The 16,820-nt window shown below is 42.5% G+C and overlaps 1 protein-coding gene across 3 annotated transcripts in view; it reads left to right on the top strand.

The window, feature by feature from the left end:
- Positions 1-16,241, top strand: part of TCAF1 (TRPM8 channel associated factor 1) — a 58,841-nt gene extending 42,600 nt beyond the window's left edge. Inside the window, exons 3-9 of one of the 3 annotated variants that reach the window (XM_023191038.1) lie at positions 3,940-4,934; positions 5,224-5,321; positions 6,460-6,673; positions 7,320-7,559; positions 8,414-8,751; positions 10,252-10,502; positions 13,448-16,241. In XM_023191038.1, coding sequence (XP_023046806.1) covers positions 3,940-4,934; positions 5,224-5,321; positions 6,460-6,673; positions 7,320-7,559; positions 8,414-8,751; positions 10,252-10,502; positions 13,448-13,457 — 2,146 coding nt within the window. In that variant the 3' untranslated portion in view covers positions 13,458-16,241. Of the gene's footprint in view, positions 1-3,939; positions 4,935-5,223; positions 5,322-6,459; positions 6,674-7,319; positions 7,560-8,413; positions 8,752-10,251; positions 10,529-13,447 lie in introns of all 3 variants that reach the window. The other 2 variants (XM_023191039.1, XM_023191040.1) reach the window with 2 other exon arrangements.
- The last annotated feature ends 579 nt before the right edge of the window (positions 16,242-16,820 follow it).

The raw sequence follows: 16,820 nt of genomic DNA, 5'->3' as shown, positions 1-16,820 counted from the left end.
AAGGAAAACACGTCCACACAAAAACTTGTACATTAATGTTTAGGGCAGCAAGCCCAAACCAAAGACTACCCAAATGTCCATCAACAGATGACAGGATTAACAAAGTGGAGACTATCCCCAGAATGGCATAATACACAGCCGTAGATGAAGATGCATTATGGATAGTGCCACAGTATACATGGTTCTCACGAAGTTATTCTGAGTCAAAGAAGCCAAACTCAAAGGAGTACATACTTTATTATTACATTATATGAAGCTTTAGAAAAGACAAATCTAATGTTTATGGATAGAAAGCACATCAGTAGTTGCCTGTGGTTGTGTGTGGGACCTGGATTGATCATACTGGGGCAAAAGGTAGCTTTTGAGGGTGATAAAAAAGTTGTATACTTTCACTGTGGTGGTGGTGGTGGTGGTTACTCAGATGTATGAACTTAGCAAAAGCTCATCAAGATGTACTTTGTGAATTTTATCACATCAATGAAGATGATTGTTAAAAATGGGCATGTTTGAAATTTCAACACCATTTAAATGGGTACAATTAAAGAAGTCTCATTCTCTTCCCTATTACTTGTAATCTGTTCCCACTAACTCCTGTAGGTACCCAATTTCATTAGTTTCTTGATTGTTTTTTTCTCTGTTTTTGATGGAAGTATATGTGCATAGATACATATTATTCCAGATATTTCACAAATTAAACATAGCATACTATGCATACATTTTTGAAACTTGCTATTTTCTTTTTTATATTTAAATCAACCCATTTACCATTTTTAATTTATTTTACTGTATATATTTAAGTGTACAACAAGTTTTGATATACAGAGCAAAATGGTTACTATAATCAGACAAATTTACATATCCATCACCTTCCGTAGTTACTTCTCTTCAGTATGTGTGTGGTAAAAGCACCCTACTCTCAGCAAAATTTCAGTATACATTAGTCAAGATAGTCTTCATGTCATCCATAGTTATCTAGGCTTATTCATTCTACCTAAGTGAAAATTTCCACCCTTTGACGTACTCTTCCCTGTTTCCTCCCCCCTCATCCCTAATAACCACCATTGTTTTATTCTCTTTTCCTATTTATTTGACTTTTTTTGTTTTTGTTTTTGTTTTTGTTTGAGACGGAGTCTCGCTCTGTCACCCAGGCTGGAGTGCAGTGGCGCGATCTTGGCTCACTGCAAGCTCCGCCTCCCGGGTTCACGCCATTCTCCTGCCTCAACTTCCTGAGTAGTGGGAGGCGCCCGCCACCGCGCCTGGCTATTTTTTTTTTTTGTATTTTTAGTAGAGACAGGGTTTCACCGTGTTAGCCAGGATGGTCTTAGTCTCCAGAACTTGTGATCCGCCCGCCTTGGCCTCCCAAAATGCTGAGATTACAGGCGTGAGCCACCGCGCCCGGCCTGATCAATAACTTTTTAGAGTAGCGTGTCCCATTTTTCCAAGAGAGAGGTAATATATCATCTCAGAACTTTCTGATGACATGCAATACATACTTAGAACGTTCTTCTCCATTTGTTGCTGTTGTTCCCTTGGGAGTTTAGTTGGGTGCTTCTCTTTCATGCTGTTAATTCTCGTCAAATATTTGGTGGTTCTTGTCTATTTAAATTTTAAATTACATTTAAATCCTAGGTTGATCATTATTGATTACTGCAGAGCATTTTCTTGGGACAAATCATAATCCTTGGTCCTTTGTTCTCCTGATCTTCTCTTTCACATGTATGCAGTCAGAGTCTTCTGTTCTCATGGCTTTCTGATCAATCAGATTCCATTTGATTTATATTTTTTATAAATGTCCCCACTATCCCAGTTTGCAGATGGCACTCTTCTCAAAATTCAGTGCTATTATGGATTGATTGATTGATTGATTGATTTATATTGAGACGGAGTTTCGCTCTGTCGCCCAGGCTGGAGTGCATTGGCATGATCTCAGCTCACTGCAACCTCCACCTCCCAGATTCAAGCAATTCTCCTGCCTCAGCCTCCTGAATAGCTGGGATTATAGGCACCCGCCATCATGCCCAGCTAATTTTTGTATTTTTGTAGAGACAGGGTTTCACCAGGATTTATTTTTTTAAATAACTTTTGTTTCACTTCAGAAGAGGGTAAGGAAGAGAAGTAAAATCCAACTCATTTTTTCAACATATGAAAGAATTACTTAGCCCCTACTGTATATAAATCATGGCTGTTGGAACTAATAGACAGATGCCTGTGAGGGTGCCCCCTGGCTAAGCACTGAGCAAGACCTCATGTAGTCTCATTGTTCAGATGAAGTTCTAATACCTCAGTGTCTGAATCTCAGCTTTGCAGGTTTAATTTCTCTCATCTTGTCAGTAGACTCGTGTAGAAATCCTGAAGCTGATGTATTCACTTAGAGCACAGTAGCCCACCTCTTCACTGATTTTACTCTTAAAAAATAATAATTGCATGAAACCTGTAAAGAAGGCCAGGTGCCATGGCTCATGCCTATAATCCCAGCACTTTGGGAGGCCAAGGCAGGAGGATTGCTTGAGCCCAGGAGTTCAAGACCAATCTGAGCAACATAGTGAGCCCCCCCTCCATTAAATTAAAAAATCAAAAATAAAAGAGAAAAATATGTATAAACAGAACTCTAATTATGAGAACTAAAACACATTTTTCGTTAACTTTTGCATACATGTTTAAAGTACTACAATTAAAAATGAATTTAAAAAATTTTTAGAGTCACCAAATTAAATACAGACTATGCAAAATGTTGCTTGAATAAAATAAATAAATGTTACAAATCTAGAATATTCTAGTTGGCCTAGCCAGTGACTTCTTTCTCTCATTAGGCAGGTGATCATGGAAAGCAATATTATAATCACAGAGTTGTTTGGTAAGCCTTGAAACAGAGCAAGAAGAGATAGTTGAATGATGTTAATGATAGTTGTTTACGGAGTTAGAGACTCATCTGCCAATTAGTATGGTGTTAGCTGTATCTTTAGTAAAGGTTTGTACTTGCTAAGATGACCATAGCTTTCCCATCAGTAGAGCTCTGCCAGCCATAGAGAGTACAGCACGAATACTGCAAATTTGTTGTCTACCTGACCCCTATTTTTTGGTGTTATCTTACAGCTGCATCCTGCTATACAATTGCCATAGCTTTACCTAACAAAAGTGACAGAACCAACTCTGGAATCTCAAGCTAGAGAGGCCACTCTACTCCTTAACCCCACCTTATCCAGTGTTGCATCTCATTTTGGATTTATGGGCATCTTGAGGACTCCTAGGGCTGGGTTACCCATAGAGAGTAAACCGGTGGTGCTGAGCAAAACCTTACAGCATGGATGTGCATCACTCCTGTTGGGCAGGCAGTGAACAAGTGGAGTTCTAGATGCAGACAGTAAAGTCCTCTTGGGCTCCGGTAACCAGAAGGTCCCACTAGAGTTGAGGCCAGGCAGTTCCCCTACCCCACCTTTTGAGATAATAATGATTCTTCACTAGCACTACTGACCTGGCCTTCCAGACTTTATTTGTAGGAAATTAGCAGCAATTTCCTGCAATTTATAAATAAGATGCCTTATAAGGAAAAAAAAAAAAAAACATGATTTCCCATTCTTTTTTTATATATATGTATTGCTTAGAGGGTTGAAATAACCATGAACTTAAATCTGGAATATTTAAGACATGGTATTGGGTAAACACAGCAGGGCTCCCTTTGCAATTTCCACTGGAGAATTTGTGCTCTAAGAATGAGCAGAGCAGAATTAACACTGAGTCCCTCTGCCACCCCTCCAACAAGTCTCCATACCCAGTGAGGTCAGATCTGTCCATTTTGTTCTCCCAACTTTCCCCTAAGAACTCAAAATAACAATATTAGCAAAGTTAACATATCTGTAGCACTCACTGTGTGCTGTCCACTGTTCTAACAGCTTCATACAGAACTGTACCTCTAATAAAGAATGCATGTGTCTTTTGCAGTTGTGAAGATGACCTCTCCGAGGACAGAGAGGAGCTTCTGCATGGGATTTCAGAGCTGGACATCAGCAACTCGGATTGTTTCCCATCCCAGCTGCTAGTGCATGGGGCTTTAGCCTTTCCTCTAGGGTTAGATTCCTACCATGGCTGTGTTATAGCGGCTGCCCGCTATGGCCGGGGCCGGGTGGTTGTGACTGGCCATAAGGTATTATTCACTGTTGGTAAACTGGGCCCCTTTCTGCTCAATGCTGTCCGCTGGCTGGATGGGGGCCGCAGAGGCAAGATCGTGGTGCAGACAGAGCTGAGAACCCTGAGTGGCCTCCTCGCAGTGGGGGGCATAGACACCAGCATCGAGCCCAATCTGACCAGTGATGCAAGTGTCTATTGCTTTGAACCCGTGAGCGAAGTGGGGGTCAAAGAACTGCAGGAGTTTGTAGCAGAGGGTGGTGGGCTATTTGTTGGAGCCCAAGCCTGGTGGTGGGCCTTCAAGAACCCCGGAGTGTCCCCTTTGGCTCGATTCCCAGGAAACCTCCTCCTCAACCCCTTTGGCATCAGCATTACAAGCCAAAGCCTCAATCCAGGGCCCTTTCGTACTCCTAAAGCAGGGATAAGGACCTATCACTTCCGCTCCACCTTGGCCGAGTTCCAGGTTATAATGGGCAGGAAGAGGGGAAATGTGGAAAAGGGCTGGTTGGCAAAGCTGGGACCAGATGGTGCAGCTTTCCTGCAGATTCCCGCAGAAGAGATCCCTGCCTACATGTCTGTGCATCGACTCCTGAGGAAGCTGCTAAGTCGATACCGGCTCCCAGTAGCAACCCGAGAGAACCCTGTTATCAATGACTGCTGCAGGGGTGCTATGCTTTCCCTGGCCACAGGGCTGGCCCACTCCGGAAGTGACCTCTCTCTGTTAGTCCCAGAAATTGAAGATGTGTACAGCAGCCCCTATCTGCGCCCCTCAGAATCTCCTATCACCGTCGAGGTCAACTGCACCAATCCAGGTAAGGAACAGGGGTTAGGAGCTCAGTATTACGGGAACGGAGGAATGGGGACAGGCTGACTTCAGCAGTCCATTTCAGGGACCCAATCATGTCCAGAGGGCGGTCTCCGTTTTTTTACCATGGACTTTGAAGAAGATGAGGGTTGGAATTTTAAGTACTGTTTGGAAGAGATGAGACGGGGCAGCATGAAGGGGAAGATATGTGCTTATGAGGGGTCTCTGGTGAAGCTGGGTGGAGATGGCATCGTGGAGGAGGGATAAAGTCTGCCTATGCCTCCTGCTTTTGGCAGGCACCAGATATTGCTGGATGAGTACTGGGCTCTACATACCTGGAAGGCAAATTATAGAAGTCTCACTGCCTGAAGCTGCCGCCTCTGCCGACCTGAAGGTAAGGCCATGCCCCACCTCACAATGTAACATGGAACCCAAAGGCTCTTCCTAGCACAGTCAGTATCTTATTTGATTCTCACAAAGCCCTGTTGGTAATACAGAGCAGGTGATTTTACCCTTGTTTTAAGGATGAAGTAACTAAGGTGCAGAAAAGCTGATTGATTGATTGATTGATCAATTGATTGAAATGCATAGAGCTAATACAAATAAGTGCCCAGGACTCAAACCTAACTAATTTCTGGCTCTTAAGTTTTGTGCTTTTGACTTACATCCTAGAGTAGGGAATAAGAGATATCAAATGGAAGGTAACGTCGCACAGAGTAGGCATTCAGTAAATCTGAGTTCACTGTTCATCTCCGTATCCATGCTCATGGTAGCACAAGGTCTTTCTGACTTCGGCTTCTTCCCCATGTCACCCAAGACCATTCCTCGATTGCCCAGTTCACCTTCCCTCTGTCAGTTTTATGTAGAGATACACCCCATTTGCAAAATGAGTTTGCTGTCCTTCCCTTTCCCCCTTGAGGGTCACTGTGATGGTTAGCATCTATTCTGTGCCTGTGCCTATCCTGGAACTTGGTTAGCATAAACCCAGGGAAAAGAATCCTAGGACTCTACCAAGTACCTGCCCAGGAAGAGAGCTTGGAGAAAGGGGAGAAACTGAATCAACCCTCCATGATCTTAGCCAGATTACACCGCCTCCCACTGGGCCCTCTCTCTGATCAGCAAAAGGCAGGGTTCCCTCTGCCCCATTCCAAATGCCAGAATCACCACCATGAGATAGGCGACCGAGTGTTCTACTTGTTAGCAACACCAGGGGACTGGGCATGGGAGTCAGCCCTCCTCAGAATTGGCCTTATAGGTTACACCTGGCACTCCTCACATTAATGTCTATCTAACATGACCCATCATGGAGCTGTTTGAATGCCTTGGGAAAATATTTATACATTTTTTAGTCCATATGCCCCAAGGAATGCTACAGTTTCGCGGGGGTATCACACATGGTTCATCAGTGGTGGGAAGGCTGGGCTCACGTGGGGTCATGGCTGAATGACCCATCCTGAGTCCCTTGCTGGGCTCTCTTCTTCCACCCATTCGTGTCCCATGGTGACTCTGGGGGGGGAATCTCTCTGCTCCAGATACAGATTGGCTGCCACACAGATGACCTGACCAGGGCCAGCAAGCTTTTCCGAGGCCCACTCGTAATTAACCGGTGCTGCTTGGACAAACCCACAAAATCGATCACGTGCCTCTGGAGTGGACTCCTCTATATAATTGTTCCTCAGAACAGCAAACTGGGTTCTGTGCCCGTCACCGTGAAGGGGGCTGTGCATGCTCCATACTACAAGCTGGGTGAGTGGAAGCCCTGGGTGCTCCTGAGGGAAGGGGAAGAACTGGGATGACTCCAGAGAGCGTGGGAGTCCAGGAGGTGACTAAAGCCTGTTTGATGCACAAGGAGAGAGACACGGACTAATAGAGGAAGGAGGGTCAGCTTCCTTAGATTCGGCTTTGGGGTTGTACAGATAAAAACCAAACCACATCCTTGGGGACTTCATAGAAAAAGCATAGAGAAAAGGGATATGGCCTCAGCAAACTCATGCAGGAACAGAAAACCAAACACGACGTGTTCTTACTTATAAGTGGGAGCTAAACAATGAGAACACATGGACACAGGGAGGGTAACAACACACATTGCGGCCTGTCAGTGCGGTGGGTAGCGGGGCAGATGGAGGGAAAGCATCAGGATAAATAGCTAATGCATGCTGGGCTTAATACCTAGGTGATGGGTTGATAGGTGCAGCAAACCACCATCACACACTTTTACCTATGGAACAAACCTGCATGTCCTGCACACGTATCCCCGAACTTTAATTTTTTTAAAAAAGAGGAGGGATGTGGCAGTTCATGATTTTGGTGTTCTCTTCCTGGAGACCAAGCTGTATGTTGTAATTTGTGGGATTTGGGAAAGGATCTCAAGCTCCATGATCTCTCTTCCTAGGGGAGACCACCCTGGAGGAGTGGAAGAGGCGTATCCAGGAGAATCCAGGGCCCTGGGGAGAGCTGGCCACGGACAACATCATTCTGACTGTGCCGACCGCAAATCTTTGTGCTCTGGAGAACCCTGAGCCGCTGCTCCGCCTCTGGGATGAGGTGATGCAGGCTGTGGCGCGACTGGGAGCTGAGCCCTTCCCTTTGCGCCTGCCTCAGAGGATTGTTGCCGACGTGCAGATCTCAGTGGGTGGGTGCTCCAAGCAAACCCTCTGTGCATGCTGCCTCTGAGCGCCTTCCTGTGCTTCATCAGCCATGCAGTAGGCAGCCATTAGAGGAAACATATTTTGCTAGCAAGACATATAGATGTATCCTTGCTATTTAAATGGGAAGGAAATATATATAATATATATATATAATAGTTTATGTCAGCATGTCAAGGACATCAAGAAATGCCACCTGAGCTTTCACAGGCATTCATCAGGGACTTCAAGCCGGTAAAAATGGCAGAGGGCCTTGACCTAGGTCAGAATTGTTTGGTTGGAACAGGGATATTTTACAACTTTATGAACACACTGAATAAAGTGATCTTTGCCTATGGTCAAGGAACATGGAAAATGAGGGAAATACAGACATTAAAGAAACATGGGAATTTCTCTGGACCCTCATTTTCTTCTCTTATACAGATGTTCACTGTAAACTTGTGTTGATGTGGCAACACCATATCTGAACAGTGAGAGAGGAGCTACCTTAAAGAGCCCTGAATTTTGAGAAAAGGTTATAGTGACACAGATTCACATGGATAAGGCATCCTCATCAAAATAGAAAAATTGAATGGTAGCATTAACGGCTCCTTATCTATAAGCTGCGTCTCCTTCCATAGTCACACTATTTTGTGTCAGAGTGAAAATGAAGGAATTCTTACAGAATGAGAAGAGGAGAAGGAACACCTAGCAGGGTCTTGGTTTGGGTTGCTTTTCTGAGCATTCTGGTGTGCTGGAATTTGGCTGGGGTTACTGTTTTCAAACAGACACAATACACAGAAGAATGTTACTAGTTAAATGGGGAGGACCCTAACTCTCTCTTCCCTCCTGCATTTTCCAGGCTGGATGCATGCAGGGTACCCCATCATGTGCCATCTGGAGTCAGTGCAGGAGCTCATCAACGAGAAGCTCATCAGAACCAAGGGGCTGTGGGGCCCCGTCCACGAGCTGGGCCGCAACCAGCAGCGGCAGGAGTGGGAGTTCCCACCACACACCACCGAGGCCACCTGCAACCTGTGGTGTGTGTATGTGCATGAGACGGTCTTGGGCATTCCTCGAAGCCGTGCCAATATTGCACTGTGGCCCCCAGTTCGGGAGAAAAGAGTCAGAATCTACCTGAGCAAGGGTCCCAATGTGAAAAACTGGAATGCATGGACCGCACTGGAAACGTATTTACAGGTACTGGGCAAGAACGGCAGGTGACGGGGGACCCCTACTGCGGGGACCATCTGGGGAACTGTCAGATAATGTTCTAGTGGCCCAGAAGACCTCCCATGGCCCTTGTCTCCCACACCAGGATATGGGGGCCCTGACAAAGTCCAGCTGTGACAGTCATATTGATGATGTCTCTCCGTGCATCGCTTTGCATGACCCTCAAGTGGATTTAATTGCCTGAGCCTCACCTTCCACCCCATAGAGCTACATGGGGTGTAAATAGATAGTACATGATAGTAAATAGAAAGCACTGAGAAAGGTTAAAAATGGTAGAGGCAAATAAAGTACTATACATGTACTCACTGTCTGTGGCTTTAAAGCCAGACATACCTGAGACTGAAGCCAAACTCTCCTACTTAATAGCTATCTAAAACCAGTCTCCCCTTCCCCCATACACATAATCCATAGGCTATGACTTATGTTTTTTTCCTTAAATGAATGTTCCATCTTCTCATTATGCCTTGGCCATGCCTCAGAGTCCCCGTCATGTAGGCAGTCCAAGAGTCCTCACTGACCTGGACAAGGAGGTGGCCTTGCCTTTGACCAGTTGTTTAATGCCCAGTTCCCTCCCTGCAATGCCTGGATCAGTTCCTGGCATGAAACTGGAGAGTTTCATCACCTTGAATTTCAGAACTCAGTCTCAGGCCAAGCATGCTCTATTCTGGTTCTTCCACCTGCTGGAGGCTGTCTTATTCATTCCCACTGCCATAAGAATTATGGGAAACAGCCAGGGAGGCTCCACTTCAACCTTGTTATGGCTGCTTTGCCCCAGAAACACCAAGTTTCTCATTGGTGAAATAAATGTGAAGTTGGTCTGGAGAACTGCTCAAGTGCTTCATAATTCAAGCTCTGTGACTCAACAGCCTCAGGATGGCTACCTTTTTCAAAAATTACAACTTACTCTTAATTCTAGTTACCCAGAAAATCTGTAGTCTTCTACTTCTATCCAACTCACTTTTTTCCCCAAAGGCCATTTTAATAGCCTTATACATTGACAAAGATCTATGATTAATGAGGATTTCTTTGTGTCAGGATGAGGTAGAAGTTTCCCTATTATTGAGGTTTCACTTTTCAACTCTTGAGAGATAGGAGGATTTTTCCAATTCTGTCAATTTTAAATCCTTGTGTAATATCGTATCTCTATTTGCGTGATCTAGTGGGATACATGGATAATAACAGTGGTAGAAAATATTGATATTAAGCATTGCCGTTATTACCATGGCCCTCACTGATTGAGTGTTCACTTGGTGTTGAGCACCGTGCTGGTCCCAAGGCCCCTCCTAAGACTAGAATGTGGGAGAGCAGGGCATGAGGCCAGTAGGCAAAATGGAGGAGAGCAGGTCGGTGATAGACGTGAAGCTGACAGGTAAGGGGTTACATACACTAAGTTCACTTATTACAGTGGTTCTTGTTGGACCCTCTTTGATTTCTCAATCTCACCTGTATTTTTCTTTCTCTTTCCAGCTACAGGAAGCCTTTGGTTGGGAGCCATTCATCCGTCTCTTCACCGAGTACAGGAACCAGACCAACTTGCCCACAGATAATGTTGACAAAATGAATCTGTGGGTCAAGATGTTCTCCCACCAAGTGCAGAAGAACCTGGCTCCGTTCTTTGAGGCCTGGGCCTGGCCCATCCAGAAGGAAGTGGCTACCAGCCTGGCCTATCTGCCTGAATGGAAGGAAAATATTATGAAATTGTACCTCCTCACACAGATGTAAGGAGTGCCCATCGAGGTGGCAGGTAGAGAGGTTTGGGGAGGTAGGCAGAGGTGGGGATTCACTCCTCTACCTCTGCCTCCCAGGGTCTGGCCTTGTCCTCTTAGTTCATTGCCCCTATATCTTATTACCGATTTCTGTCTCTAGGAAGTGGGCTCAGAACACAGCCAAAAGTGGAATCAGAATTTCTCAGGTGCAGGGGCTTCTGTTTCTGCATCTTATTCCTCTGCTCTCAGCTGTCACATTCCCTCCTGACCCTGTACTGGCCCAGTTCTGAGAGCTTTGGCACCTGCTTCTGTATCAGCCCTGGATTCACCATCATAGGCCATAGCCCAGAGGGGTTAGTTCTCATGTTGGCATCCTGAGGACTCCCTTTGGGCTTTTGTTTTTGATCAGTTGTTCCAAAAACTTGACCATAAAACTCAACTGGAACACAAATCTACCATGAGACCCAGACAGCTCCCGGATGGGCTCATATATTTTGTGACTTGAGCAGTTTTCAAAGTGTTAGACAAGTATTCTGGTATAGTGGGAAGAGCCCAGAACTAGGTAGGGTTAGCTCTTGGAAAAGTCATTTCAACTTGGTACTCTCATTTCCTGTGTGTAAAATGGGGATAAACATTCCCAGTTCACAGGGTTGTCTGGAGGTTCAGACTGATAAATTCTGAAGAGGCTTGTGAGGTCTGCAGAGCATGTCATCTAAGGGGTTTTTCTATTTTATGCTGGTCCACAGGATAATGAGCTTACTATTTTCCATCCTCTCTCCAGAATTTAGAGGTTAGGATAACTCTTTCTACAAGTAGTTTGCCTGTGTTCAAATCCTGGTTCTTTCACCCACGAATTGTATAACCCTGGCAATTTCTTTAACTTCTCTGTGATTTAGCTTTCTCATCTTTAAAATAGGATCTATCTCATAGGATTATTGTGAAGATTACATTTTATAATACCTCTAAAAAGCAATGGAACAGTCCCTGGCAGGTAGTAGGTGTTGAGAAAATGTCTGCTGCCATTATTACTATCGAATTGACTGATTATTCTTTATGAGCTAGACTTGACTTTTAGATTATATTTACAGAGGCGGTTGTAGTTAATCCTAGCCCACGTTGCACTTTATACAGCAACCTCTGAAAGGATTCTGCTATGTTGCCTTATGAATCTAAAGGAAGAGCTCTAAATTCACAATAGGTTTTTTAAAAATAGCTAAAAATTTTAGTTTTTTTAACTTAGATTTGTAAAGCTATTTATAAGAACCCCATTGTGAATTTGGAGCTCTTCCTTGGATCTCCTTACCCAGTTCTGTCTTACAGTTCCAATTCCTTCTTTGATTAAATCAAGACTAGTAGATGTCTTGAAGAAACGAGATCAATTCCATAATGACATTTGGCCTTAACAAACAGAGTGTATCTGGTTTCATGACAGTGTTTATATTTCTGTAACGCAGATTCAAGACACAGTCCCTGTCGAGATACTCACCAGTTTGGCAGACAAAGTCCACACACATAGAGGACTTTACTCTGAAACAAGATAATTGGATAGAGTTCACCCAAACTTACTTCCTTTTAATTTTATTCAGAATCCCCTATTTCTTTATAGTTTTAACTAAAGTTAGCTCCTTTTGATTGGTGTCATATACATCTAGCCAGTTTTTCTTTAGCTCACTGTTTTTTTTAGTTATTTTAATATATCATTTTATTTGCTTAATTGGTAATTGGGTAGATATGTAGACTGTAAAATTTGACCTGTAGAGTTTTTTCTTCGGATTTTCTTTTTTTTTCTTGAGATGGAGTATCACTCTTGTCACCCAGGCTGGAGTGCAATGGCATGGTCTCAGCTCACTGCAACCTCCACCTCCCAGGTTCAAGCGATTCTCCTGCCTCAACCTCGCAAGTAGCTGGAATGACAGGTGCCCACCACCACACCCAGCTAATTTTTTTGTATTTTTAGTAGAGATGGGGTTTCACCATGTTGGCCAGGCTGGTCTCAAACTCCTGACCTAGGTGATCCACCTACCTCGGCCTCCCAGTAGATTTATCATGTTATTTGTCAGTCCTAGGATTATTTCTCCTGATTGCATGAATATCCATTGCCTAGCTGCTTTAAACATTAGACATTGCATATTTGTTCAACATTTAAAATAATTATTATCAATTATTGGGTGTGTACCAGTTATTGTAGTGATTCCTTTGTATAGATTGTTTCATTTAATCTTCACAATAATCTCATGACATGGCAACTATTACCACGCCCATTTTATTTTATGAAACAGAGAACTGAATTTAATGAAGATAAGGTAAATTATCTGAGGCTATATTGCTAATAAGTGGTTGATCTGGGATTTGAATTCAGGCATTCTGATTATAGAATGGGCATTCATAACTACAGTGCTTTGAATGACCCAATCAATGGGTAAATAAAGAAGCCAGCCAACCAGCAAACCAAAGGATCATTATGTCCCTACTTGCCAGAGCTTTGGCTGCATATACTTACCCATCATCTATTTTTATCAGAACAAAAAGTCATTTTGTTTATCTCAAATGACAATTCAAAGAATTTAAGGTAGGCTCCTGAAGTGTTTCCCAATAGTTAGTGCTGGAGTGAGCCCTTTAGCATCAGCCAGATCTTTTAGGTTCTGGGTTATTCTTTCTAGGGTACCATGAAAGTGTTTTCTAGTTTGTTGTATTTTGAATGATGGACTATTTCAGTGAAGTACCTGACTCCCAAAGATCCCAAACACTGCATGTTCTCAGAGAGGAAATTAGAACCTCCATCTTTGAGAATATGTGTATCCATTCTTGCCCTCTTTAATATATTTTTAGCAGTACATCCCAGGGATATATTTAAAATATAAAGTTATCCATGTTACTTCCGTGTCTAAAAGCCTCCAGTGGAATTTCTAATTTGAGATAATGAACTAAACATAAGTTTACCTTCCCTCCCTCCCCAGGCCCCACTGAAATTGAAGTCAAGAAATGCAAAAAGGAATTGACACATCTCAGCAAAGAAAACTGAAGAGATTTGGTTATAAGTGGAGAAGATCTCAGCACATTTCTGGAAGAGAGAAAGTGGATGAAGCATGATAATGAAAGAATGAAGAACCTTTCAGATAAAAATAAGCTGATCTGAACAACATAACCCCAAAGAGACTTGAGCACCTGAAAAGCTTGTCTACTGAAGAATTACTCCAGTTGTAAAATTGAGCCCTCTCCTACTCTTCCCCAACTCTTATGCACAGAACACAGGCAGTCTTCACTATTGATACCCATTAAAATTGTCTTGTTATTGTTGCTGTCGTTTGTGTAAAGGAATTGAACAGACTGCCTGTAGAGAGATAAGAGTTGGTGCTCCAGAAAAAAATGTCTCTTCTAGTGGAAATAAGTGCCCCCAGCCAGTAGCTAATTCTCTACTGACAGCTGAGACCTCCTACTCAAGTGCCTGTTGCCTTCAGGTATAGAAGAGATTTGCTGAAGAAACAGACCTAACCATACAACAGCAGAGGAAACCCATGCCGACTGTTACAGAAGTTAACAGTTATGTTGATTCTTAAATGGAAATAGTGAGTTAGAAATTCCCAGACATGGGTGATGGGGAGGGAAGAGGAATAAGAAAAGTCACCAGGTAGAATTAGGGGCCTTGAAGATATGACAAACTCTGAGGGAAACAAAGACAATGTAGAAAGAATAACTTAATTTTAATTCCATCTTCAGAGAGAGTTGAGGTGTATTTAAGATGAAAAACAGGATACTACAAAGAAACAGAAAACTCAGGAGTTCGAGACCAGCCTAGGCAAGATGGCAACACTCTGTCTCTACAAAATAATTTTTAAAAATTAGCCAAGCATGGTGGCATGTGCCTGTGGTCCTAGCTCCTTGGGAGGCTGAGATGGGAAGATCACTTGAGCCCAGAAGTTCAGGGCTACAGTGAACCATGATGGTGCCACTGCACTCCAGCCTGGGGGATAGAGTGAGACCCTGTCTCTTAAAAAGCAGCAAAAGGAAGAGAAAACTGAGAATAAGAAGATCTCTTTGAAAATAAGACTGCTATAAGTATTTGGTATGCAGTCTGGAAAATAAAGTTGAGGGAATCTCTCCAGATAATAAGCGAAAAGAGATAGAAAATATAAAGAAAGAAAAGAGACATAGACAATCAATATTTAATGTTAGGAGTTCCTGGAAGAGAGAACAGAGACAATGTAGGTGAAGAAGTAAAAAGAAAAAGAATTGAAGAACAGAGCAAGCTAAGTCTCCAGATTTAGAGGTCCCAATAAAATCTACATCTAGACACAATATTGTAAAATTTTGGAATATTAAGAATAGAAGGAAGAGATTAAAGTGGCCAGGGAGAAAACCAATGAGGTCATCACGATTAGCTCAACACACAAATGGATGAGAAATAGACTGCTGACAGATTTGTCATCAGCAACACTGAATGCCAGAAGTCAATGGGTCAACATCTTCACATAGCTTATGGAAAATTTTTGTACCTAGAATTTCACATTAAGGCAAACTGTCAAGAAGAGTATCAAAGTGAAGACATTTTCTGACAGGCAAATTTTCAGAAAGTCTCCCTCCTTTGCACCCTTACTGAGAAAGTATCTTGAGGAAGCTCTCCAGCAAAATGAGTATGAAAACCAGGAAAGAAAGAATGGGATCCAAAAAACAGCAGAAAGAAGAAGAAATGGGATCCATAAAACAGTGGACTTTACTTAGGATGTCTCATTCTAAAGTGACAGTTATCCAAAAGGATGCCTCACTCTAGAGTGACAGCTATCCAGCGACCAATTTCAGATGAGAACACAGTCTTGGGCTTTCTGGGAAGAATGTGCATTCAGTGCCATAGATGGTATCATTGAGAAGCTGGGATGCTTGAGAAGGTTATTTAGTCAAGAAAAAGACAAATCAACAATATGTCAAAAAATTCAGGTCCAATTATAGAGCAAAATAAAATGAGGCATGATCTTGAGTTACTCATGAAGAATAAGAAGGTCTTGATAGGTACATTTCCTTTTCTATGGCACAGGCATGATGATATTGGGTGTGTAGGGAAGAAAATATCCTAGCTTATAGTAAGCTCTCAGTAAGAAGTATCTAAATAGCCAAAATAATGTCGGTATCATTTATTAGTATTCAGTGTTCAGATCAGCCTATTGACAAAGTGTGAAAGGCTTCATTTTTTATTCAGAACTGAAGTTGAAAGTAATGAATGCTGACAAAGGGAAAGAAAGCAGAAAGAGATTGAGAATTAGAGGAAGATAGGTGGAATCAAAGGTAGAGATACTTATATATTCAAAGTGGGGATGAAAAGATCTTCAGTTAATGGAACAAGAACTAGAGGATTAGTATATTGTTCAAAGCTATAAATCAAACCAATAGATGTATTAAAAAGTGATGTAACTATCAGACATTTGGAGAGAGATGGACAAAGGAAAGTGGAGATAGTGTAAGTTAAACCCTTATCTTTTGTAATGGGGAATTATTAAAGATGGTGTAAAGTCACTAAGTCAGGAAATTATTGCTCAAACATATTATTTAAAGTTAGAAAGTTAGTTACCAGACGATCTAAAATAAATATTGTTAAAAGCATTACCTCTAGGGAATGGGACTAGATGTAAAAAGGGTGGGATGGGAAACTGTTTTTCATTTTAAGTCCTTCTGTACTATTTAATTTTTTACCTTGTGCATGTATTACTTTGAAAACATTTTTAATAAACCCAAATAAAAATCTTCCAGTGACTTCACATTGATTAAGATGCAACCCAGCTAAAGCTTTTAACATGGTTTTCAAGGTCCTCAGGTATCTAGGTCCACTTAATGTGTCCAGACTCATGATATCTCCCCACTAGTCTCTTAAGTATCTTCCAGTTGTTAAAACACATTAAGTATCTTCCAGTTACTAAAACACACTTCACATTCTTTTGTTTGTACAGGTGTTCCACAAAAAACAAAGCCTACTGCAGATCTCACCATGTCTGCTGAGTAAACTTACCATCTAGTGGTTTTTTTAATATTTGTTGAATGAAAGAATGTCCAATACAACATTGAATGAAGCTTGCCAACTTTATTCTTTTCCACGAAGGCCTTTGATGTTTGCCCCTTTTCTGGGAAACATTTCAAGAAGGACCATCTGGGGCCCTAAGCTTTCCTGCACTCCTCTTCATTTGACAGTTTTAATAAGTTTTAGTCTTACATGAGGCCAGCTGGTGTCAGAGGATTTCTGTCCACCTGTCAGTCTCCCTGGTGTACTCTTTGCTACTTTCCCTGAACATCAGAACCTCTTTTCAGCTATTTTTAACCCTGTACTTTGGAGAAACAGCCAACTAT

The sequence above is a fragment of the Piliocolobus tephrosceles genome, chromosome 8 (assembly GCF_002776525.5).
Source record: "Piliocolobus tephrosceles isolate RC106 chromosome 8, ASM277652v3, whole genome shotgun sequence".
Lineage (NCBI taxonomy): Eukaryota > Metazoa > Chordata > Mammalia > Primates > Cercopithecidae > Piliocolobus > Piliocolobus tephrosceles.
The sequence above is the reverse complement of the archived record's forward strand: the minus strand, read 5'-3'. Positions and strand labels throughout refer to the sequence as shown.